Raw genomic sequence first — 25,494 nt, 5'->3', positions numbered from 1 at the left:
TTCAATTATGCGGCGCTCTCGAATATATGTTATATCTTTGTTAATATTTTGAATATCGGTTTAAAATTTATACACCGTATTCTCATGTTGGTATACTATCGAAATATGAAAAAAAAAAAAAATTTCGACCCAAACAACCAGACTACTACCTTAATTCGGGGCTCGGAAATTTGTGCACTTAAAAGGTTTTTTACTATAGCCGCTAATAGGAAATCTTTATTAGTGACTATAGTGAATAGTTGAAATTTGCAAATTGCTTTCTCTTCATTAGAGGCTCGGAATTTTTGCACACTTCAGTTTTTTACTATAGTCACCAATAGTGAATCCCTATTAGTGACTAAAGTGAATAGCTGAAATTCGCAAATTGCTTTCTCTTAATTCGGGGCTCGGAAATTTGTGCACATTTCAATTGTTCACTATAGCCGCTAATAGGAAATCCCTATTAGCGACTATAGTAATTAGCCGAAATGTGCAAATAATTCCGAACCCTGTCTCAGTTAACAGACTCACCTGGCGAACGCAACAAGCGAACAACGACATTTTCCTATTTTACTCGACTAAAAATTCTGGCACTGTTTACACGACATTCGGATGATTTGATTCACAAGAGACTGAAAACAGTAAAAAAAAAAAAAAATAAATAAATTACAATTTTAGCACAAAGAGATTACAATTTTTATCAAATCTTTGTGCAAAAAATATTGTATATTAATTATTTTTCTTCAAAACACCAACACTTTTCACTCGCGATCACCTTAGGAAACCGCAATTTTTGCAATAGACTGATAAACACACTCATTAAAAACTGTGTAATAACCCTTGATATTTCCTTAAGAGCGTCGTTAAGCCACAAGTTGAGGAAAGCCGAAGGTAAAATAATATTGCACCAATCAGGAGAGACCGAGAAACATCAAAGATACGAGTACAATATTCAAGAAAGGTACGTGATTCGTCAGAGATAAAATTTATCGTTCAACGAAATTCGCGAAGACATCGCGTTAAGGTGCGAAAATGTTGAATACAAAATTTTCTTCTGGAAGAAACTTTAAAAAAAATGTGGCAGTCTAAATGGGACACTGCTATTGGCTGGGCACTTTAAAGGGGCTTAGCGCTATATATATATATATATCTGAGTGGTAAAAACGTTCGCGTCGACAGTCGGGTTCGCGTTCGGTCATCGATTCGATCGACAGGATTGATCGCGAATATTCGGGGCCTCCGAGTACCTCAACTTTTCTCGATAGTTTACGCGGCTGCGCTTCTTTCAACACTCGCGCCGTTTTCTGCACGTATCGCATCTGCTCCGCTGATCCTGTGACCCACACATGCGTGCCGCATGATACATCGTACGTGACGTGCACGCGCAGCGCAGCTTCCCTGACCGAGCCACGTGCTCGTTCCTCCCCCCACCCCCCTCCAATCCCTGCAACATCCACGGACGGTAAGCTAGGATGCTGCTGCTGTAAATCATCTCTTGAAATTTGCAGACGTTTTTGCTTTACCTTGGAGTACCTTTTGGCAATACTAAAATTATCGATTTGACAACTTTGCTGTGATTAGTGGAAGTATTTTGCGAAAAATGTGCAATTTTATGTGAAAAAACTAACGTTTTGGGAGTTGTGAAAGAGAGAACCTTAGTTTTTTATTGAGTTTTCGAAATTATATTTTGCTTCACTCTGCTTTACCATATTCATTGCTGAAATATCTAATATTCATTTAAATTAGAAAATATATATTTTTTTTTTCATTAATAATTGCAATTATATAAATATAAATACTCATTTTGATAAACTTTTTATTTATTTATTTATAGTTTTGTTGATGTTTGTGAACATTTTCAAAAACCGTTTTTATTATTATTGCTGGTTTACTAATTTTTAATAAAATATTTAAAAGCGCAAAGCTCTGGTCTCATCTTTAGTATTTATTTGGAAATAATTGGATGCCACGTGATATATTTAATTTTTGCAATTTACGTCATAAAATCGTTTATAGACCGAGTGACTAAATGAAAGTCACTTAATTTAATTATCCTTTTGCCGATAGCGTGATGAAATTATTATGATTGTTGAGTAGAGCTTATGTAACTAGATGGATAATATAATTGCGATTTATGAAGATTGGGATCAGTTCTATATGTAAACAATGTTTTTTGAACTAGCGGTATTCTTTACTCACTTTCCTCCTTCGAAATGGGAACCCCGATGATTCACCGGCACTGCGTGTTCCTACCGATGCACCGGCTTTCGATTGCATTCGCTTTTTTCCTTGTTCCTGTTATAAGCAAATGTATATATGTATATTATATTCATACAATATTTTTTTAGAAACACAGATACACGTCGAATCTGATATTTATCTTATAAAACGCTTAATAGATTAATTAATGGATTATTGATCCATTTAGTTTTTTCTTCTTTACCCGAATAATCTTGTTCAATTCTTTAAGTTCATGCTTTGCGTATTCGCTATGTGCACACCTACACGTTGACAGTCAGGTAAGAATGTGTAGCAATATACATAAACAAAAAAAGTCCGACAAAAATGACAAAATTTACCGACAGTCAGCGCTGATATTATGCATATGCATCACTACACATTCTTACCTGACTACCAATGTGTAGGTATGCACATAGCGAATATTTCTCTGTTTATGATATTATTACACTATTCAAATATTTTTCTAAACGTACCTTTTCCATTTGGTTCACTGATAAAACTAGCCAAAAGTATCAGAAAATTACAAAATTTATCTAAAACTTTAAGGCTTTCACAGATTTTTTTTACAAACTATATTGTACAACTTGCAGCAGTTCACCGTGATTAAATTTTCTTAGAATCAACAAGTTAACCTAACTTACACAGTTTCGAATGATTCATATCATTCATACATTCATACACACGAAATACAAGCTAACGATGCGCGGTTATGTTAAAATGTGTAAACCGACTCACGCGAGTTCTCCGTGCAGTGGCGCCCTCTTCAAAGGTCGGTAAATTCGCTCCCTACTTTACCGACTGTATCGCTGACAGCCTGTTTACGTACCATCGTACCATCTCGGGAAGCTCCCGAGTTTCGAGAGCTGGCCATCTTAAAAAGCATCATTATTTCTAGAGCACGATAGAAACAAATACAAACAAAAATTGAATCGTTCGAATTGAGTGATTTTTTACTAGAATCAATGTGAAAAGGATGAATATCTAGGATCAGTGACGGGACATAACCTAAGGTCAACGATCTCGTTTTTTGGGATACGGTTATTCCAGTAGGACCGGTTCTGTAATTTACATCGTGAAAATTCCGATAGGTCTACAAATTGTACGCGTCATTCATCATGCCTTGAAAAAACTGAAATTCATTAAAACCTTAATTTCCTTTTCTTCTCGTCACACGCAGGTCCGATAAAAAGTATGTAGCTATAGCTCTTTCAGCCATGGAAGAAAATGATTTTTAAATCGAACACGTATCTTATTTTATTATTAAAAGAACTGCCAATAAAGAATATAATAAGGAATCGTCACGCTTATAGGTGTTTCGCTAAACTGCAACGCGTAATTCTGCATAAAATTACAGTAAAATTTAATCATGCACATTGGGCAAAGAAGAATTGTAAAACTTTACGAGGAAGTAAACTGCCGATACGTTCATTGAGGAAAACTGGCAATTTTAAGAGATTCTAAATAGCGCAATTCATCGGATATTTTATTAACAATAATTTTACGATGGGAATTACGTATAGCTATAGTACAGTGTGGGTCGTGTCGTATGGTTAGGGAAGGGTTGGAACAAGCAGGAATGACAAAAATACATCGATAAAACTGAGGTGAATGCCGAACGGTGAATGTACGGTACGTCGTATCCCCGTTTCGACGTCCACACGGTTCCCCCCTCTCCTCGATCACTCAGGGCCGTCTAAGTTCTGCATCGAAGACAAGTCGTGGAACCCGTAAAATGGCCCGAAATGGACCACTAGCTCGCTTCGAAAACCAAAACGTCATTCGCAGTCCTCGCGGACGATTCAATATCAAATCTTAATTAGTTTGCTAATTGCTGCTGATTCGCGCATCGATTGTCACGAGCTAACGATGATAATTATTCGACATGAATTATTAAACATTATCGACGTATCGTAGTTTCCTATAAGGAATTTTAGCTCTTTCGCGCACCGGAACTCGTTCAGTGGTCATTATGGTGAACACGCCACGCGAGCTTAATCTTTCGAGGAAGTTCCCCCCCCCCCCCTTCTCCCTCTATGTAAGCTGTTCAAACGGTGAAATTTTCAACTTTCCTCGCATAATTACGGGACTATCGTTACTCCTCGCTACCGGTTCAATTTAATAATTCATGTGACGCGATCCGATCGATGAATATGGTGTACTTCACCTTGATACCAGTTAGTTACCTCTTGTGTTTTACCTTGGGGGTCCAACCACTGTATGGTTTCAATATCGTATATACGTTGCCCTACCCCTCGTTATTCGGTCAATTGATACAACTTGACATGTAGCTCTGCACCGAAACTAGGCGCGGCAAATTCCTTGCAATCCTTAAACATTTATATATATATATAGTAAATTTAAAATATTGTTATATATCATTCTTTTTGCTCAGAGAAATAAATAAAATTTTCCTAGAATAATAATATAAATTATATTCAACGATAAAACCCCTAAGACATAAATATTACAAATTACTGAGATTGTAAATGATACAAATAACACAAAATTTATAATAATAAACAATATATATTTTGTTTTATCTAAAAAAATGGAATTTTTGAATCTGAGGAAACGCAGGGTTCTCGGCTTAATCGGTACGTTCCTGGGTGGTCTCACGGGCGACCGGCGAGGGCCTTTCAACTCGCCCGGACTTGTATTCTCTACAGTCTCTGGTAAGGTGTGGTTCTCAACGTAGACGTTCACCGTACGGAACTATGCACACCGGGAATCAACAAGTGAGCACGCGAAAAGATTCCAGTTAAAAGTTGTTGCGGTGCGGCGTCTCTTCTGTTCCTGGATCCACATCGTCGAGGCGTCCTCAGACTCTCGAGCAACGTTCCAGTGCAATAAGAATCGGTCAGCCGATCGAGTTATTTCGAGAGTCTCGTGACGCAGACTAATAGTTCGCGAGTGCGTTGGTCCTCGAATCGATCGATAGATGGATCGAATCATCCGATGATGCAGCTGCTGCCCTAGAAAATCTTTGAGATTTTGTTTCTTTTTGTCACGCTGTGCGTCCCCCTTGCTTCGGCCCGAACTCTTACGTAAACAATGCGTCGTAAGTAACGCGCGTCTCTTGTTATTATTATTCCTCTCGAGTGGATCCGTCTTCCCTGTGCTCTCACGTGTGTGTGCCTGTATGTCTGTGAGTGGTTCCAGGAATGCGCAGTGACAGAGCTAGCCTCTGAGCCTTGAAAATCGTCGGAATTTTCACTAACCTCTTCCAATACCATTCCTGGAAAATAACAAAAACTAAATGACGCATTCACGGTTTAATCTTCGCTTCTCTCGTTTTACTATTTATATTTTTTCAACGAGAACTTCCTTGTGCACTTCCTTTTCATACTGTTGTAGCAACAGAGTTATATATATATATATAGGCAAGATTTTTTTTCCTGGAAAAGCAGCAGAAACTAAGTGACACATTCATGGTGCAATCTTTTCTTGTCCCGTTTTTATATTCTTGTATCTTCAGAGAGTGCTTCCATATGCACATATTTCACCTGCTTTTTTCAACAGCAGAATTTACATTACTTTGCAGAGTTCGCGATTAACAGAGGAAATTTTATAAGAATCTTCCAATAACATTCTTCGATAAATTGTAATAATTTTATGATAATCTCATGGATTAGTATTTTCTTTTCTAGTTTTTTTATATTTACATTTCTTCTGTCAGAGGACTTTCATATACATTCCATTTTCCTACTTTTGTATACGAGCATTATACACACGACTTTGCAGAGTTCAAGTTTAACGAGGGGAAATTTTACATGTCATCCAATACTATTCATAAAAAAATAGTAAACCTAAGTGATACATTCATGGATTAATATTTTCTTCTCTCGTTTTTCCATTTTCTCGTCTTCGGTAAGAGTTTCCATATGCACTTCCTTCGCCTATTTTCATATAAAAATATAATTCACATGACTTTGCAGAGTTCAAGTTTAATAATGAGAAATTTCGCAAGAATCTTCCAATAACATTCGTGCAAAAATTGTAAAAACTAAGTGACACTTTCACGAGTTAATCTTTTGTTTTTCTTCCTTTATGTTTTTTCAACTAGACCTCCTATATATATGTACTTCCTTCTTCTAGTTTTACAACAATAAATTGATAGAACTACACAAAGTTCAAGTTTAACAATGGGAAATTGTGCAAGAATCTTCAAATAACGTTCGTAAAAAAATAACAAAAACTAAGTGCCACTTTCACGGATTGCTCCTCCTGTTTCTCTTCATTTATGTTTCTTCAACAAGAGTTTCTATACACGCTTCCTCCTTCTACTTTGACAACAATAAATTTACAGGATAATGAAGAGTCGAGCGTTGATGAATGATTATTTAAAGTTTAACGAAGAGAAATAGGGTAGAGAGAAATTGATTTGATTGAAATTGGATTTATTTGCCTTGATTTCCGACAGTGTGTGTAGTGAAAAAAGGGCAGTAGTTTGAATGAAATTATTTAATAGTTCGATAACAGGATTGGATGCAGTCTGGATTGATTAAAGGAGTTGCGTGGAGGGAATTTTATAAATGGGAAATAGACTTTTTGTTGTGCGCTTGCTGCTGGCCAGTCGGGTTGGCTTGAATTTTGATTCGAGATGCGATTGTTTTAGGCAAAAAGTTTTGCTGGCTCGTGCAGTCTGCACTCCCGTCATCTGTCACCTACAAAAACCTTTTTGCACACACATTGGCAAACACGCGTGCGCGACAAGTGTGCCACACGATGAAACTCTTTATTGGATCAAGGGAAATGCTGAGTTTTTCCAGAGGAAAAAAACTCGAGCAACAAACTTTGATATTCTCCATTCATAAATTTCCCATTCCCCATGATTTTTTTCTTCGTCAATCTTTCATCATTCACCACACTCAGTCACCACGTGTTTCTCTGCTCGAAATCATTGTTTCGTTTGATAGTCATGCAAATTAATTTATGTTCATGATTTTTTTCTTCGTAAATCTTTCATCATTCACCATACGCAGTAGCCACGTGTTTCTCTGTTCAAAATCATTCTTTCGTTTAATAGTCAATTAAAAAAATCTTTACTGAAATCATGACAGTGTATCATTCATGGAGAAAAATCGATTTAAAAATTCAGACGGCCAAACTTGCTGTATAAGATACAGTAGTGCCTCGACGGCACTATTGACACGTCTATACCTACTTTTATGTACTTGCTTTCGAGACACTACCGTGTCTCTTGATTAATTTACATTAATGATTCTTCATTTTTTTCTAACTCTCCTCGATGTTAAAATTAATAAACTTTGTCAATCGAATTAACGATCGATTTGTCAATTAATTACAAAGTGCAGAGTTTTTGAACGAACCACGAGAGACGAGGAAAACGAGCATTATAATTTTGGATTGCTTCAGCACAGCGAGCGTGGAGCAAGGGGTTTAATGAAAACGTTGGTAGATTTGCGGAATAATAAGGTGGTTTCGTGCAACAATATAAGAATAATAATTGCTGACCTGTATTTATAGGGCAGGAGTACTATGTTGCTATGGCGACGTGCTGGCAAACACGGGGAGGTCATTGACCCCGTGGGGCTTTTTCTATGCTAAAAAGATGAAAAGCATTGATGATGAGAAAGGAAATTAGAAGCAACTATATATATATATATATATAGGATGAAGGCTCTGGCATTGATAATTTTGCGCGCAGCAAACACAATATCCGATTCATTTCTTATGCGGTTAAATGTTTCGTGTGTCATGCTCTGAGTCATTTTCTCTCCCAGAACACACACGTATGTATATATACGCAGCTGTGCGTTTTTAATTTAAAAGATTGCTCGTGTAGAAGATGTTACATGCTATACATGTAAACGTAATTAAAGGCGTCGCGTCTGGTGTATATACGAAGGAAAAAAATCTAAATAAGTTCACGTCGAGGGCAAGTCCACACTCATTGCTAAATGCACTTGCCATTAAATTTATTTTCGAGGAAATCCGAGTCAAACTTGCTCGCTCGAATTAATGTAATTAATACGTGCTCTTTTTTCCATAAGCGTTAGGAATTCGAAGAAGTCATCATTTTCTGCGTTTCAAAGTTTAAATTTCAGCAAATAATTTTCAACTATCCTATCCAATTAATTTCCTTTAATTACCGCAGAGTATGCAAATGATTTTTACTACAACCCGTGTTACTGTAATTTATCATATATATATACCGAATACATATACGATTACAATAGCGAGCTAATCTTCTGGGATCAATTTACATGGATAAAGCAGAAACGAAACGCCTGTTAATCAGTTTAACGATACATGGATGCACAACTGAAAGATTCCATCCATCGCTTTGAAGAAGCTTTCCCTTTTTCTGGCTGGGATTAATTCGATGGATAATTAATTAAAATCATTTTGATTAGAAAAGTGTATCGTCTTTGGATAACGTTATTCAACATCCAGGCATCGATTAGGAACAATTTGCTGGGTTGTTAATTTCAATGGGGTTATTTAAAAAGAGATTTGGAATAAAGGTTTTTAAATTTATCGTTGGTGGAATGGAATTTTGGTTTGAATAGTCGGACGGATGGAGAATGAAAGATCTGTGTGGTTGGTTGCTGTGGTTAAGGAGGTGGTTGGGGGGGGGGGGGGGGGGTACGTAGTTGGATGTTTTATTGCTTTTATCGTAAATGCGGCAGCGATTCGTAACGACAGATGCCAGCGTAACGCACGCAATTGTTTATACCACACACAAGCACGCGCCTCCATATACCCGTATCGAAACGTTAACCGAAGCCTTGTGCCCGTTTTCCTCGGACAATGGATGAACGATACGTGATAATAACTCTGGGCTTCCGATTGTACCACCTTAACCCGCGATCTGTCGCTCGAGCCTCGCTAGTCAATGGGAATCCCAGCCTGGAAAATTACTTTCCACCTTTACGACAATCCCAATTGTATGTAACACCCTCCCCCCTCCTTCTATTCTCCCTTTTTATTGCCACTATAATACGAGAAAGAAAACGAGAGAGTTTCCTTCTTCAAGACGATATACGTCGACTCCGACAATCAGCAGAAATTAAGACTCGCTTCAACTTCCGCTCAAATCCAGGTTGAGAACCACTGACACGATTAAGAGGGAGAGAGTACGAAGATTAAAATTCTTCGGTTGGCCTTTACCTTGGAAAGTGTGTGGTTCTATGGAAATATTGTTTTTATTATTTTTAAAAGTGATGTAACCATGTGACTTGATTTAGGTGTTGAAGTATATAATCAATGTTTAAAAGTCATACGAGATCTAGAGTGATTGTTTTCTTTCATTACCACGATAATACGAAAAAGGAAACAATGAGAGAGTTTCATTCAACATAATAATAAAATTAAAGAATGATCAAGACATTTTTTGTACAGTTTTGTTTCAACTTCTGGTTGAATCCAGGTTGAAAACCATATTGATACGATTGAGAAAACGAGAAAATGAAAATTTTAAGTTTTTATTCAATTAGTCTTTTCTTTGGAAAGTAGTTCTATGAAATTACAGTTTTTTTTCAATTTTTAAAAAGATATAGCACAGAATTAATTTAGTTTTCAAAATATCTAATCAACGTTGAAAGTTTAATGTTGAAAAATCATACGAGATTTCGTTTAATTCTTCTTTTTCATTACTACGATAATATACGAAAAAAAAACAAAAATCAATGAGTTTCATTCAAGATAATAAGCGAATTCGACAATGATCAATATAATTTTTTCCGAGATTCGTTTCAACTTTTAATTGAATCAAGGTTAACAGCAATATAATGTTATACGATTGAAAAAGGGAGAGTACAATGATTAAAATTATACACAAATTAGTTTTTTCCTTATAGAAAGAGTAGTTGTATGAAATTACTGTTTTTTTTTTCAAATTTCCAAAGTGATATAGCAAAAAATTAATTTATTTATCAAAATATCTTAATGACGTTAAAAATTCAATATGGAATATTTTACTGGATCTTAGGTAATTTGAAAATTCTCTGGTGTTTTTCTCGGATTCCTATTTATTATTATAAAAGTGTTGGCGGAATTGGCATGGTGTAAAAAAGAGAGGTTGAGCATTGCTGCTTCGAATCAGCAAGAAGAAATCTCGTAAAGCCCTTGCTACTCACGCACATGTCGTGTCGCAAGAGTCGTGGCTTTTTTTCCCAACTGTGACACGTTCAATACGTAGAGGACGTTTTTCTCGTAGCTACTATATATATATATATATATATATATATATACCAACGTGCCTCGTGCTCGTTCTGTCGTTCAATGTAATTCTTGTCACTGATACGAGTATTAATCACTCGAATGGAATTACCCTAGAATCAGGTTCTACGTACTCCATATACTATATTAATTCATGCAAAACTATCCAGGCTCTACCACTACTTAATCTAACACAGCTTTACTCTCATACTAAATTACTCTGAATCGAAACTCTTATATTTTTTCACAGATGTATTACAGTATGAATAAAAAAACGTTTCATTCAAATAACTCTTTTTAATACTTACAATAAAATGCTTTACCAAGTTTTAACAAATTTCTCGTTCTGTCAAATTAAATTTTATCCTTTTGAAATAAATTTCGTATGATTTAAATAATATTGATTAATACTATAAAGTAAAATATTTAATTTGAGAGTATTCAAAGCAAGATTTATTTGAATAAAATAATTTTTATGTTAAATTATTATGAATTTTAATAACAATTATACTCGAGTCCGATCAAACTATTTTAGTTATATCTGTGTAACTCGTTTGTTATATTCAATCCACAGTGCTATATACACGTGCATATTTGTTAAAGATATTTAAGTCATTTTAAATTACATTTATTCAAGCAAACTTGGCCATGCACTCTCACTGCTTTCTTTCATTCCACGTTACTCTTGTATTGTATTTTCCTCACTACCACTCGAACGTGTTCACTTATACATATTTCTCGTTAAATTAAGATTTTTTTAATTACATTTATCCACGCGAATCTCGCTATGTTTTACCACCATCTTACCTCATTCCACTTTCTTCTCGTCACGAAACACTTTGCTCTAACTAGCCTCCCTTAAATTATGCTACATGGGTATTTTTACGTTAATCAAGATTTTCTTTAATTACACATATAAATTCACGCGAGTCTCGTAAGATTTCGCTAAACTCTGATTATACTATATATTCTTCTCCTCATCGTCATGATTTTGCTCTTTTACGAATACACCAACTTACATCTAATATATTTTCCACAGGTTCTTGACGTAAACCTTCTTTACACTACATTACGTAACATTCGACGTAAATATCTGTACAGCATAATTATTTATACACTCGTGCCAATATTTCTTCACCCACACTGCTATATCAACATCTCTCATTAACGAAGATTAAGATTGATAAAATTTCATTCGTTGACATTATCGTTTTTATCCGAACGAGTCCGGACGTGGAATTGGTTATTCAACAAGCATAAACGTTGAATAAAAAGAAATGTAAAAAAGTGTACTGTTATTACTATGTCGTTAGCTTGGCAGAGAAAACTGGAACAAGTCGTTAAATCCTTAGCGCGCCGGTGCGGAGAGACCTTGCGGTAAATATTTTAACATTTGCAATTAAATAAAAGCACTGGACGAACTCCGTGACACACACACACACACGAACAATACAGAGTTACACACTGGACGAAAGGTTTTTTCCATTAGAACATCGCTCAAACGATGCTGATCGTTACATCCGAGAAAACAGCTTGGGAAATACACTTTTTGCAGGGTTTTTAACCAGTCGAGTGGTCGTTGTGAGAAAAGAATCAAGACTCGGAGTAATTGCTCGATTGACGCGAGAAGGAGTTTAATTATTGTTTGTCAAAGTAATTTTTATCGTTTCTCGAATTAATTAGAAAAATTCTCATATTTGCTGGGTTTTGACATTTTTCATCACGAGTTTTATAACGCGAGTAAAAAATATTTTATCATCGATTATAAATATAATCAATGTTGATAAATTCATCATTGATTATTTGGAACTAAACTAACAAATTCATGCTAAATGTCGAATCCTCAGGATCGATGGAGATGCTCGTGCAGAGTCAATTAGCAGGCGGACATCATCCATGTCTATGTCCTGTGTGGGGACATCCTACACATCATAGAAACTCACTTTCACTTATCGAGTTTGGCTGTACACGACCTACTAGTTTCTTTGGCCGCACGTTCTTCGACTCGATAGTCTCTCATCAGAAATTCCTCCGTTCTTTCTTATGTAACTACTTCAATTATACTCGAAGGATCCTCAATGAAATTTCGAAATAAATGGCTATTCGAAATTAATCCTTATAAACTACTTTGGGCTCGGTTCAAATTTCACTCGACAAATCACTCTATCATAATAATAAATAAGAAATCATGACAACTTTGAATTTTATGTAAATTCAGTCTTATAATTTCGAGATTAGGTATTGAGTCACGCTTGACTATATACAGTATATATAATTATTCAAAGGAAAACTGTTCGAGTGAGATTAAATTGACTAATGCATATTACTGATATTATCATCGTATCAGAGTTTATACGTGGCATATATTTTTGTCCTTAATTAAACAATTATCTGCTCATCTTTGAAAATCGATGCATTTGCAAAGGTGAGGTGTATATGTTTCTGAATAAACTATAAATAAAACATGACGACACTCTTGGATATATTCCTATCCTTTGCTATTCCACTCACCTACATTATCTTCCTCGTGTGAATCGTAAGAAGCCGTTTATATGTATAATTTTCATGTTGCAGATATATCAGTGAGAATAAATCTCAGTCATTGTACATTCATAAGCCACATGCACAATCTCTCGAAGGAGTCTCGAAAGATTTTCCGGTTGTCTCTCTGCAGAAATGTTTTGCTAAACCTTTTCAAATGCTTAAATAGTTATTAATTGTTGTATACACGCGATCATTATGAATTAATTAAAGAATTCTTTTGTTTTTATTGCAGGAATATTTTTATTCTCGACGAATATTGTTGGAATTTTTCTTTCAAGAGTTTCAGTCGAGCATTTGAGATTTTTCTGGATCTATAGCAATGGGGTGATTGGAATAATTTTGTAGGATGGTTATAAGGGTAAAATGGAAGAATAGGAGGAATGTCGATTGAATTTATCACTCTTGAGTGGAAGTATGAATGAGGTTGTCGGTTTCTGTAAAGCAAGGTCGAAGAATCTGAATTACACTCATCTTGTCACATAAGGTATACGAGTGTCAAGCAAGCCTAGTTTCACATTAGTGTCGAAAGGCAAGGTTTCATTCCTCCAAGGTTACGTTCAGAAGAAACCTCAGCTCTGATCTAAATTTTCTCTGCTTTACACGTCAATGATCCAAAGCATAGTCTATATATACAAATACAAAATACACAATAAAAGAAAACTTGAAAATAATTTTTTTAAACAAAACTTTATATTTTAAACGAAATAGAAGGAAGAAGGTTATTATTACCAGGAACTAAAGTACATTATCTCGTAAAATGGTTACATGCTTTGAATTCGAAACAACGATGACCTTTGCGAGGAATAAAGTAGGCATGAAATGGGAATGTGAGTGAGGGAAGGATGGGGGGTGAGGAGGGGGGATTGATTAGGAAGGTTACTCGATCGAGTTGAGTGAACTAAGGCGAAGAATGTGTTGTTTTACAGAAATGCGAAGGATATGGCTGATGGTGGTGGTGGTGGTGCTGCTGCAAAGTTTGCTATCGAAGGAGGTTCTCAGCTTCCCCGATGGTGCACCACCCAAAGCATGCTTGAGTTTGGAGCCAGTACATCCTGGTGGTCAGCTTCAAACGTCCTACCCACCTTATCAAGTTTTACCAGCGGCTGGACAAGGTAGAGTCCGGCTGATCCTGGGAAGTCCTCAGGGCTTGGCTTACGAGGGCTTCATAATCACAGCCAGAGACGTCGAAACTGGTGAATACGTTGGAGAGTTCACCAACTTACCTTCCTCTGCCAAAGCTCTTGAATGCATACCTGGAATTAAGGTAAAGATTAATTTTTTCATTTTTTTATACACATTATAAATAAAGAGATATCGATCAAAATTATTTATCAGTAGATTGATCTATATAGTTTATAAAAAACTACAACTTGCTATATACAGGGTGTATATCCACCGAAGGTGCACCAGAAATCGAATGTAAAAATTCATTTATGTCTGTAAATATAAGAGATATTAATTTTTTGCATAGGACATTTTTCTGATTGCAAATGCAAAGAAGTTTAAAAAATGTCATATATAACAAATTAATATCTCTTATATATATATATATATTTTTACAGAGATAAATGAATTTTTATGTTCGACCTCCGGTGGATCTTCGGTGATATACACCCTGTATATATACTTGTTAAGCTCGATTAGACTAGTGTGGTTTCTCGAACGAGAAAACTTGCCATTTGTCAAAAGGTTAGTCACGCGACGACGTTTATTTCCCCGTGATTATACCTGTCAAAATAAAAGCGATAAGAAATTTCTTCATTATTTCTAACGAATTTGGACATTTTTTCTAATTCCACGTTTAGCAGAGCGTAATTTTTTCGAGAAAGTAGAATCGTCTAATTTTCTCAGTGCTCGAGGCCAGCCAGCGTGAAACGTGTCTCTCCTTTGTAGTACCTACACACATACGACTATTTTCCTTCCTCTTTTTTCAGAACGCTGTGACTCACTCCAGCAAGGAGAAGAAGCAAAATCTGGAGTTTGACTGGGAGGCTCCAGTAAACTACGAAGGCACGATTATTTTCAAGTGAGTATATATAAACATAATCTGCAGACGATTTTCAATTATTTACTAAAATTTTAACAAATTACCAATAAACTCGAATTCCTTCATTAACTAGAGGAAATATTTAATTAAGTATTTTTATAATTAAAGAAAAATTTCACAACACAAAAATTACTCGAATTAAATCGAAGGCTGAATTTATTCCAGAGGATTCTGTGAACGTACTGGTATATAGAATGGAGTGTTATTATTATTATTATTTGTAAGATCGAGAGTTTGGCTTTTTTACAAAAGAGTATCGGTTTGGTAAGACAAATGACCTTTGGAGCCAGCAGGTCATGCCAACCTGATACAGATTATGAAAGATTTTAACGTGAAAGTGCACCAGTGGTTATTTTTCGTGATTCTACCTTCTTACATCCGCGTTCCTCGACTGTTTGTACACTGGCCATACACGCCTATGCCTCGTACATACAGTTGCAACAAGGCAATTAAAATATATCTTCAGATAGAATTTTCATTATAATAAATATAAAGTTACTCGAGTAATTATAAACCCATTCATCGATTAACGGTGCAGACCTACGCGTAACACCTTGGCATAATCGTTCATTCGTTAGGATCAAAGGAAACTCGAAGGTAAAAATCTCGATCAAAGTGGAAAAATTTCTCGTAAAAAAAATCCAATTAACTTGTCGATTGGTAAAATTTGAAAGAGTCGTATACGTTCTCCGTTGAGATTTCAATCGAAGCTGGAGGTGTGCTCGAGGAACCACGTGACTCGTTGGTTCTCGGATCACGACAGAGAATTAGCGAAAAGCACGAGGCACAGGTACAGAGAGGTCCTCGTGCCAGGAATAAAACGTCGAGTCGAGCGGGATGTGGATAACGGTGAGGTTGAACGCGTGAAACATTCCCTATTAGATTTTAACCTCAAAATTCCCACTTTTTACCCCCCCCCCCCTTCCCCACCCTTCCTCCTACTTCAGAAACTATCAAGCTGCAGTTGTTTCTTAAAAAATTTCACCTCGATACAATTTTTCATTTATATCGTCGTGCGGCACTTTAATAGTTCAAGCTTTTTTATCACGCGATTTAACTAAATTCTAATAAATATATTTTTTTACAAGATATATGAATTAATTATTATCAGAAAAAATTAAGTGAAGCAAAAGATTGTTTACAATAAACAAATTATTTAAAATATTCGATTTTTTCTTGAATGATCACACCTGGAGAGGTGAGCTCCGATCTGCAAGGCTATAATAATAATAATTAATAATTCAAACTTTTATCACGCGATATATTTAAATTCAAATCTACATATATTTCATCCAATATTATTATCAGGAGTAAAGTTAAGCGAAAGATTGTTCAAATTAATCAAACTTTATAAAAGATTTGATTGTTTATTAATGATTACTTTGAAAGGTGAGCTCCGATCTACAAGGCTATAATAATAATATTAATAATAATTAATAATTCAAACTTTTATCACGCGATATATTTAAATTCAAATCTACATATATTTCATCCAATATTAATTATTATCAGGAGTAAAGTTAAGCGAAAGATTGTTCAAATTAATCAAACTTTATAAAAGATTTGATTGTTTATTAATGATTACTTTGAAAGGTGAGTTCCGATCCACAACGCTATATTAATAATAATAATTAACAATTCAAACTTTTACCACGCGATATAATTAAATCCAAATCTATGTGTAAATTTCACGCGATATTTTTCTCACGAAATACATGATTTATTTGTTGTTAGGAGAATAAAGCAAAATTAAGGGATTATTTAAATCAAAAACAAGCTATAAATTAGAAAATATTTGAGAATATTAATTCACGTATGGATCATCGTGTCATTGGATGCTGAAGCGGGCCTCGCGTTCGGAACTGAATTCTCCCGTGAAACGGAGATCTCTTATCAGCTGTTCGTAGCGTAACAGCTTTGCTCTCCTGTGGAATTACCTGTTCCCATTAATTTTTTTTTCAACGCCAGCAGTTTAATCCCGAGTCCCGCCAAGTTCTCACTCGAGCATCCCAGTTGATCGCCTCTCGTTCTTCTTTTTCCACCGTTCCAGCTTTTCAACCTGGATTAAGCTACACATCGAGTCCTGCACGTATATATATATATATAGAGCCCCTGAAAACTTGCCACTCTTTACGACTCATTGGCATATGAAAATCCTTTAGCAACGAATCACAATCTAAAAAAAAAAGGGAGAATTTTCGTGCCACGTTTCATTGGCACCATCGTTGTGTTAAATAATTTAATCGTTAAATCGCGATAGTTTGAGGTCAGCCAAAGGTGTGTACGTGTACGTTTGTCTGCACAGCTCCACCTTCGCCCAGGATTACTCAACTTACTGGGTCGGCGTGGAATCTCCGAGAGTAACAGTTCTCAAGCGGTCCATCGATATATTAACGTCGTCCACAGCCCAGAACACCTTTCGAACCACCACGCCACCAAGTTTCAGCCCCACCGTTTTTTACGAGGTAAGAATATATACTGTTCCTTCGAATCTAGTTCCCATCTCTCGCTTGATTCGAGTAAAAATCACGCCCACTAACTTTTCCTCCAGAAGCCCCTGCATTTTCTAGAAAGTGGCCAAGCTCCTGTAATTATATCGAAGAGCTGCACTTTTTAATTAGTGATTCAAATCGAGCTGCATTTTTAACCACCGTTGATATATACATTCTCGATCAGCTCGCACACGGATTATAACTCCATAATGGCAAATATCGATTTAACGTATTGGAATACTTCTGTGTCGACGAGAAATAATCATTAAAACATTCCAATCTCCTTGCAAAATCCCCCTGAAATGTCACCTTGAATTCAACGGTCCGTTGAAACAAGATCGATTTATATATATATATAGAGAGAGGAATAATCATTAAGGAATTCCACTCACTTGGGAAATTCATTTAAATATTCCGTCGTGCTCGATGAAAAACTTTGCAAGATTGCGTTTGTTGGAAGTGCGTTGAAGAGTTTACGGTTGTAAATAAATTAAATGCAGGATTTTTTCATAAATTGATGTATGGGAGAAAATGGAATCATCTCGTACAAGGGTGAAAATTAAATTCGATGAAATTTGGGAGTGGGAAATTGTGGAGCAAATTAATCGGATGGAAGGTGTGAAACTTGATGGTAATATAACTATATATATATGTATATATAGTGTTAGGAGAACGGTAGAAAATATTAATGAAAGAGTTTCGCGTGGTATATTGGCGGTTGGTTTGGCGCGTGTTTGAACAGCGGAATAAAATTAGTCGGCTCCCGGAATAAGTTTTGATCATCCGGAGTGCATCTTCCTGTATATCTAATGGAAGATAAAAAAAAGTGCATACACCAAAGAGCAACAGCGAGCTCGTTCTAGCGTGAAGACAAAAGTCCTTGGAGCGTATCTAAGTTGATGGCTGGTCGTCAAACTTTTCTTTCTGGCCAGCAGCTTTTCCTTTTGTTCGTCGCGCCCACGCCACGCACGATACAGGAGGGACGGGGCAGGGGTGATGTGGCACCAAGCCCGTTTCCGGATACTCCTATACCATAGACCAAAAGTATCATAAGCATCGTAAATCCAATCACGAAATGCCACATTCTTATACTCGTAACCAACGCGTGCCTCCACTTCCGGTACCCACTTCCATTTCCGGAATCGACTATTACGTATTTCACTCATTATCATTGAGAATCGCCTTTCTGAAAAATGCACGCTCGAGTTGTATAGTTTTGAGAGTGAACAAATACTAGTTTCTGTGGATTTTAACGTTTTAAGTGTTCTCCAGTTTCGTCTTTCGGGTGTGAGATCGTTGACCCTTCTGGTCAAGGTTACGAGAGGTATGTATTAAGCAAATCTAGACTTTGGAGATTGGTAAAATTTGATAATACGATGTATATTTTCATCTTTGCAAAAGTATCATAAGCATCGTAATTCCAATCAAGAAGTGGGTCATTATTATACCTGTAACTAACTTGTGTCTCGACTTCCGGTACCCACTTCCATTTCCGGAATAAACTATTACGTATTTCAACCATTATAATTGAGAATCGCTTTTCTGAAAAATGCACGCTCGAACTGTATAGTTTTGAGAATGAAAAATACTAATTTCTGTAGATTTTAACGTTTTAAGTGCTCTCCAGATGCGTTTTTGAAGTGTTAGGTCGTTGAACTGTCCGGTCAAAGTCACGAGAGATGCGTATTAATCTAGACCATTTGGGAATAGGAACAATTTAATAAAAAGATATATATTTCCACCTTTGACCAAAAGTATCACTAGTATCGTAAATTCAACCAAGAAGTGGGTTATTATTATACCTTTAACCAAGTCGAGTTTCAGCTTCCGGTGTCCACTTCCGGAATTTAAATTACGTATTTCGCTTATTATGATTGAGAATTGCCATTCTGAGAAATGTACGCTCGACTTGTTCAATTTTCAGAATAAAAACAAGTTAGCTTCTCTGTAGATTTTAACATTTGTAGCGTTCTCCAATTTCGTTTTCGGGGTATAAGGTCGTTGACCCTTACGGTCAAGGTTAAGAGAAGTACGATTCGGGCGAATCTCGAGGTTCGTGGATAGGTAACATACGTGAGAACAGAGTTTCGTGACGCTTATCGCTCGTCGGAGTCACTTTCGAAACGAGAACGTCGTGAGAAGAAAGCCTCTTACACTCCCCTCCCCTATCCCGGAAAATCCGGATCTCCCAGCTTTGAAAGCCGTTCGCCGGATTTTACTACGAGTCAACTTGATCAACGATTAATTGCAATGGCTGTATACTGCAAAGTTTCTCTATTCCGATGAAAATTTGCCGTTTTCTCAAAAGTTTCTTTATTAAAATTGTATATATATATATATATATATATATATATAGAGTATAGTTTAATGCTGAGAGGTTCTATTTTACAGCTAAAAACGCAGGAACCAATTTACGATGGTTGTGGCACGACGAAAACTTGCTTCGGAGTACCCGAAGAATGTTGGCAAACGAAAAATTGTAACGCCTTGGTGACGGTGCTGGTTCGTGGTGAACGATTCCTCTTCGAGATGCTTGGACGAGGGGCCAAATATATCGCAGTTGGTCTTTCCAGAGACCAATCAATGGTACGATACTCCCAATTTTATCGTCGATATAGAATTCTCTTTATTTTTCGAGAATTATTTTACGTTCTTTCTGAAATTATCACGTGAAATTATTTCTCTTTTTCTCAGGGAAACGACAGTGTTGTGGAGTGTACGAATGAAGGAGGTCAGATTGGGTTGCACATGTCTTGGAACAATGGAAAAAGCAACACTCGAATTCCTACGGTGAGTTAAGATTTATGTGTACTATACATAAGAGTGCTGATTGTACTACTATATATATCTCGAGTTTAAAACTTTCTTTAATTTTTTTATTCTTGTATCATTCCTCCGAAGCCATCAGATTCGATTCAGTTGGAATCGAGTGCCATACGAGACGACGTGATCACCTGCTCATTTTGGAGGGCAAAGACTACGGTCGTTCAAGGTCAGCGATTCGATCTTGCCAACACGCAGTACTATCTCCTCCTGGCTTCCGGTAGCTCATTAAAAGGTATCTCGAAACCAGCCTTGTGACGTAATTTTATCCATTACCGTTTAAAAATAGACCCCTTGCCCGCAACATCCTTCGATAAAACATTTCCAACGCTATTCTTTTTTGTACGAAAAATAAAACTGGTTTTAAAGAGGCACGAAGAAGGGATTGATTTATGTCAGTTCTTTGTTTTTTTTTTTTTGTAAGAAAATTTGATTAGAATTTTAAGGACAAGAATTGGAGATTTTTTATGAAGGGTTAAAGGGAAAGTTAACGTAGTATGCGGATTTTCATGTTTTTGCGTTGTTTGGTTTTCAGCTAATGGCATTGGGTACCATGACGTGCTGAGGGAACCAACCGGCGAATCGAAATTTCTTTCAGACGTGAGTAGCTTCAAAGCGTCGAACAACCTTTTGATCCGAGTGCACGGAGCCTTGATGCTGGCAGCTTGGATCGGAACCGCGTCAGTGGGTATCCTCTTGGCCAGGTATTACAGACAGACCTGGGTCAGCTCGCAATTATGCGGCAAGGATCATTGGTTTGCGGTAAGTGTGAATTTTTTACCATCGTTGAGCCTCCGAGTGTAAAATTTGTCCTTCCTGGATCTCTAAAAACCTGGCCATTTCCTGCAGAGACCATTTCGCGGTATAAAAAGCTGAAGAAAGACTATTTAAGAGAAATGCAGTTTGCAAAATTATAGAAATAACAAATATTCCTTGATTCTTGGCCTGTGACCTTGAGGACCGAGCGAGAAGTATCAAGAGATTTTGGGAGTCGTTGAATTTTATTATGATTTTGAAACGTAGCTGTGATGTTTCAAACGGTTTATAAAATGTCGATGAAGTTTCATTTCATACAAATTGTAGTTTGTAAAATTAAATAAACAACAAATTCATTAATCCTTGATTTTTGACCTTGAGGACCGAGCGAAAAGTTTCAAGGGATTTTTGACGTCATTGCACATGCAGCACCAAGTGACTTAAAAACATCATTAGGCGTCATTTAGTCAATTGGATGACTAAAAGATGTCTATAAGACAGCTTTTAGTCAAGTGTTCTGTAAGGATGAATTTTATTATGATTTTAAAATTAAAACTGTGATATTTCTAATGATCTATAATAAGTCGAGGAAGCTTCATTTAATATAAAATGCAATTTGCAAAATCAAATGAATGAGAAATATTTATTAATCCTTGACCTGTGGCCTTGAGGACTGAACGAAAAGTCTCAAGGTGATTTTGGGATTCGTTGAAATTTATAATGATTTTGAAACGTAGCTGTGATGTTTCAAGTGGTTTATAAAAAGTCAAGGGAGTTTTATTTCATACAAATTGTAGTTTGAAAAATCAAAGAAACAACAAATTCATTAATCCTTGATTTTTTACCTTGAGAACTAAGTGAAAAATCTCATGGGAGTTGGTGGATCCCGCGAATCGTTGAGTTTTATTGTCAGTTTAAAACATAGTTGGAATGTTTTTACTAAACCAGCATTGTCTAGATATTAAAAAATATATAATACTAGGTACCACTGGAAATGATCGATAAGAGTGTTGAGCTTTATGAACTAATTTCAGTCACTGGATTGAAAAATATTGGAGTGTCTTTTTTATCGTCGATCGTTAAAAATTTAAGTGGAGCTTTGCCCTTTGGAATGATGCAGTCTGACTAAAAATCAGAAAGAGGTGGAAACCTTGTTTTCTTCAACCATTCCATAACACCTGACGTAATCCATGTTTTTCCCTCAGGATCAACATTTTTTTCTCTCTATCCAATCGCAATGATCCGGAGATTCCCAATTGTACTTATCGACATTTCTCTGTTTAGATGGGAGGCTATGGTGCTTAGGAAGATTGTTCTAAAGTATCCTATTCTCTCGAGTTTCAATACCTCAGTTATGATCTTGTATCACTTTCCAAAGTGATATATATATATATATCAAAGAACATCTTTGAAGTATAAAAATTACATTCTACAAAGTAAAATTGTGTAAAAAATTATTTATTTCATTAATACACACGAAAAGACTAAAAATTTATACAAGTATACAATTAAAATATTACATTCTTTTATTTCCACTGTTATTAAATGACTCTTAAGACTGTATACAAGAGTCTCGATAGAGAAATTCTTGGATAGTCGTATCCCTGAATTTTTCTATTGTTTGCTTACCTGTTATTATCGGTTCTCTGTTTTTGGCACGACACACTCGGTGCTCTTACCGGAAGTACCTCATACTTGGCACTGTCCAAAAGCGTAGAGTGTAAACCTTACGTAGGAACACTCGAGCTTGGCTCCTCTCCAGCCGGATAATCCAGAACTTATCTTAGATAATCGAACCTTCCATAAATTCCAACCTTCTCAAATTTATACGACTTCCAGTCATGTAGATGCAAATAAAATTCTTGTTTACCTTGCAGGATTCTATCCTCCCTTAAATAAATCTCCCTCTTAGACCAAACTTTATCATCCCTTGTTTTTAAAGCGCAGCAAAAATTTATCACACGTGTGTAATATCATTTTCCCTATATACTCTCTATCTATATATATTCAAAAAGTCTCATTTATTTTTTCAAATGGCTAATGAAAAATTTAGAGCTTCGTATAGTTGAACAAGATTTTCAGCAATAAAATCAGAAAACAGAAATAAGGTTGAAAAAGGGATATGTTTCTTTATTCTTCTTCTTCAAGAATAGCTGACTGTTGTTTTGTTCCTTTCAGTGGCACAGATTCTTCATGGTTCTTACATGGTTGATGACAATATCGTCCTTCGTAATAATATTCGTGGAACTAGGTGACTGGAGTTCGCAGACGATTCACGCATCGGTCGGGTTAGCCACGACCATTCTCTGTTTTATCCAACCATTCATGGCTGCCATGAGACCTCATCCAGGTGCACCGAGAAGGTCCCTCTTCAATTGGACCCACTGGTTCATCGGAAATGCGGCGCAAATTTGTGGCAGTGAGTAAAATTCCATAAAATTAGTGTTTCTCCTCTGAAAATCAACCTTCCTATTACACGAATAAACCATACCACATTCCTCGTTACACTCGAAACGATCAAAGTCCATCATCCAGATTTATGCACTACATCCTAATAATGACTTTTACAGTAATCGCAATTTTCTTTGCGGTGAGACTGAGCAAGGCCAAACTTCCAGAATGGGTTGATTGGGTTCTGGTTGCTTACGTAGTCTTCCACGTCTTGACTCACCTCGTTCTTACGGTAAGAAGCAATAGGTGCAGTATATATCGCATTCGACCCGAATCCTCAAGATTTACCATAAATACCGCGCGCGTTAACTTGGAAATTATATTCCTGAGAAAAATACGCGTGATTCGTGCATCTTTTTTCCTCGCAAGGAATTCTCGTGGAGGATTTAAGTTTTGCCAGCGACGGAAACTTTGCCACGAATAAAAAGATCGATACTTTTTGCAGTTCTTGGGCTGTGCTTCTGACAGGCAAGCGAGTCAGAGGGTGAATTCATTCCCGATGAAAGACATGCACGCAAGAGGATCAATGGTTCATCCGGATGCAAGGCGAGATGCACCTGTAAGTACATCTAAGGAAGTCTGGGCGAAAAAGTCTGATCTCCTTCTAAAAAAAGAATCTGAAGAAAGCAAAAGGAATAGTGTATAAAGATGCAACTTTGTCTCTTTGCAGCATGCTGGAGCGAGAAAGACCATCTTTGGTATTTACTTTGTAGTCGTAGCTGCCTTTACGGCTGCACTGGTGGTCATCGTTGTGTTGGCACCTATCGAGGAAACTTGGGACTCGTTCACAAAAACTGTCTCTTAAAATTGTTATTAAAATTTGTCCTGTCTACGAACGAAACATTGCTGACGAAACCTTTCTTTCGCTGCCTCGCGTTACAAGCAGAAATTTTTAATCGTTAATTCAAATATTGATCATTAGAAGAGATCTAGAATTCTCCATCCAAATGTGCAAATTTTCATCCAACTCGATCAAACGTATCCTTGAGGTCAAAGTTCAATGTTATTGTTATCTTTGGTTGGTTTCGAGTGTAAAATTGTGCTTTGGAAATTTTCCAGGCACTCGTACAAGGTCTGCTTGGTAAGAAGCGTTGATGGAACGAAAAGTAAAATTCATTCGAGTAAAGAAATAAGGGGACATGCTGGCGTTAGGCAGTTGTATTATACAAGTTGGAAGTCGCGATGTATTCTCAAGTGACTCTCTATATGCAAATGAGTCGTGCCGAAGTGCCGTAAGTATTCGTATCGAGCTGCAAATCGCATCACAATATTCTACGTGGAATCCGTCCTTTCTACATGTGTTCTAATTAGGTAGAAATCAGCCATAAATCCAGCAGAGTCTGGCCATTTGAAAATATACCCAAAACTCAGGATCTCGAGCCAATGTACATGCAACGTTGCTACAGCTACCTGAAAATCCGATTGCTAAATTAATTATGAATCCTGTATTCTATTGTATTTAGTGGGCAAGCTCGATTGGCTACTGAGTTTAACGTTGTTTTCTAATGGCCAGGATTAATAATTTATAAATGGAACAGTAAATATATGAACGTAGGAAGGAGAGCAATAAACAGAAGAGTAATAACGTAAGATAATATTTTTTTAAAGTTGAAATAATTAAGCGAAATAATATTTTCCCAGCGCACATATTTGTAATTTTGTTAGAAAACTTTTTAGACGTGTTGAATTTAAGGTGCTTCTATCGTTAACAGTACCAATTAGACATATACCTGTCTATATTATACACGATATTATAGATGTAAGACGTTGTTTATATAATGTTTGCAGTATTAGATTTTACATCATCCGACATTTATATTTTATAAATATTATATATTTTTTATTACTGCATTTATTAAGTTTCGTACAACAACCGAGGAGAAAGCACAAATGGCAAAGATTCATCGTTGCGATACAAAGTTATTCGTCATCCTTGCAGAGTGTTAATAAATGTTGAAAGTTAGTATGAAGAAAGAA

General features: G+C 36.3%; 2 protein-coding genes across 9 annotated transcripts in view; one reads left to right on the top strand and one right to left on the bottom strand.

The window, feature by feature from the left end:
• Positions 1–2,833, bottom strand: part of LOC136781584 (uncharacterized) — a 7,410-nt gene extending 4,577 nt beyond the window's left edge. The window contains exons 1-3 of one of the 5 annotated variants that reach the window (XM_066740483.1): positions 2,694–2,714; positions 2,179–2,274; positions 511–611 (exon numbers count right to left, since the gene is read on the bottom strand). In XM_066740483.1, the coding sequence (XP_066596580.1) occupies positions 511–540 (30 nt within the window). In that variant the 5' untranslated portion in view covers positions 541–611; positions 2,179–2,274; positions 2,694–2,714. The other 4 variants (XM_066740476.1, XM_066740499.1, XM_066740488.1 and 1 more) reach the window with 4 other exon arrangements.
• On the top strand, positions 880–25,494 carry LOC136781547 (putative ferric-chelate reductase 1 homolog). 4 transcript variants are annotated; one of them, XM_066740456.1, is made up of 13 exons: positions 4,795–5,278; positions 13,875–14,212; positions 14,883–14,974; positions 17,301–17,460; positions 18,497–18,499; positions 19,879–20,073; positions 20,182–20,277; positions 20,389–20,545; positions 20,846–21,072; positions 23,245–23,485; positions 23,637–23,749; positions 23,963–24,076; positions 24,188–25,494. In XM_066740456.1, exons 1-13 carry the CDS (start codon positions 5,272–5,274, stop codon positions 24,320–24,322), a joined length of 1,878 nt encoding a protein of 625 aa, XP_066596553.1. In that variant the 5' UTR covers positions 4,795–5,271; the 3' UTR covers positions 24,323–25,494. The 4 variants fall into 4 exon arrangements, with proteins under 4 accessions (XP_066596551.1, XP_066596547.1, XP_066596553.1 ...); XM_066740454.1 differs by lacking the exons at positions 4,795–5,278; positions 18,497–18,499 and adding an exon at positions 880–940; XM_066740450.1 differs by lacking the exons at positions 4,795–5,278; positions 18,497–18,499 and adding an exon at positions 1,295–1,441.

Source organism: Prorops nasuta, unplaced genomic scaffold, assembly GCF_024137725.1.
Source record: "Prorops nasuta isolate Cenicafe-Biocafe unplaced genomic scaffold, Cenicafe_Pnas_1.2 PNAS00002, whole genome shotgun sequence".
Taxonomy (NCBI): domain Eukaryota; kingdom Metazoa; phylum Arthropoda; class Insecta; order Hymenoptera; family Bethylidae; genus Prorops; species Prorops nasuta.
Note: the sequence above shows the minus strand (reverse complement) of the source record. Positions and strands in the feature narration are given on the sequence as shown.

Bases quoted from the DNA above. Each gene is read 5' to 3' on its own strand.
- LOC136781547 (XM_066740456.1), top strand. The intron at 14,213-14,882 runs GTAAAGATTAAT...CTCTTTTTTCAG, and splicing joins AATGCATACCTGGAATTAAG to AACGCTGTGACTCACTCCAG. The intron at 21,073-23,244 runs GTAAGTGTGAAT...TGTTCCTTTCAG, and splicing joins GCAAGGATCATTGGTTTGCG to TGGCACAGATTCTTCATGGT.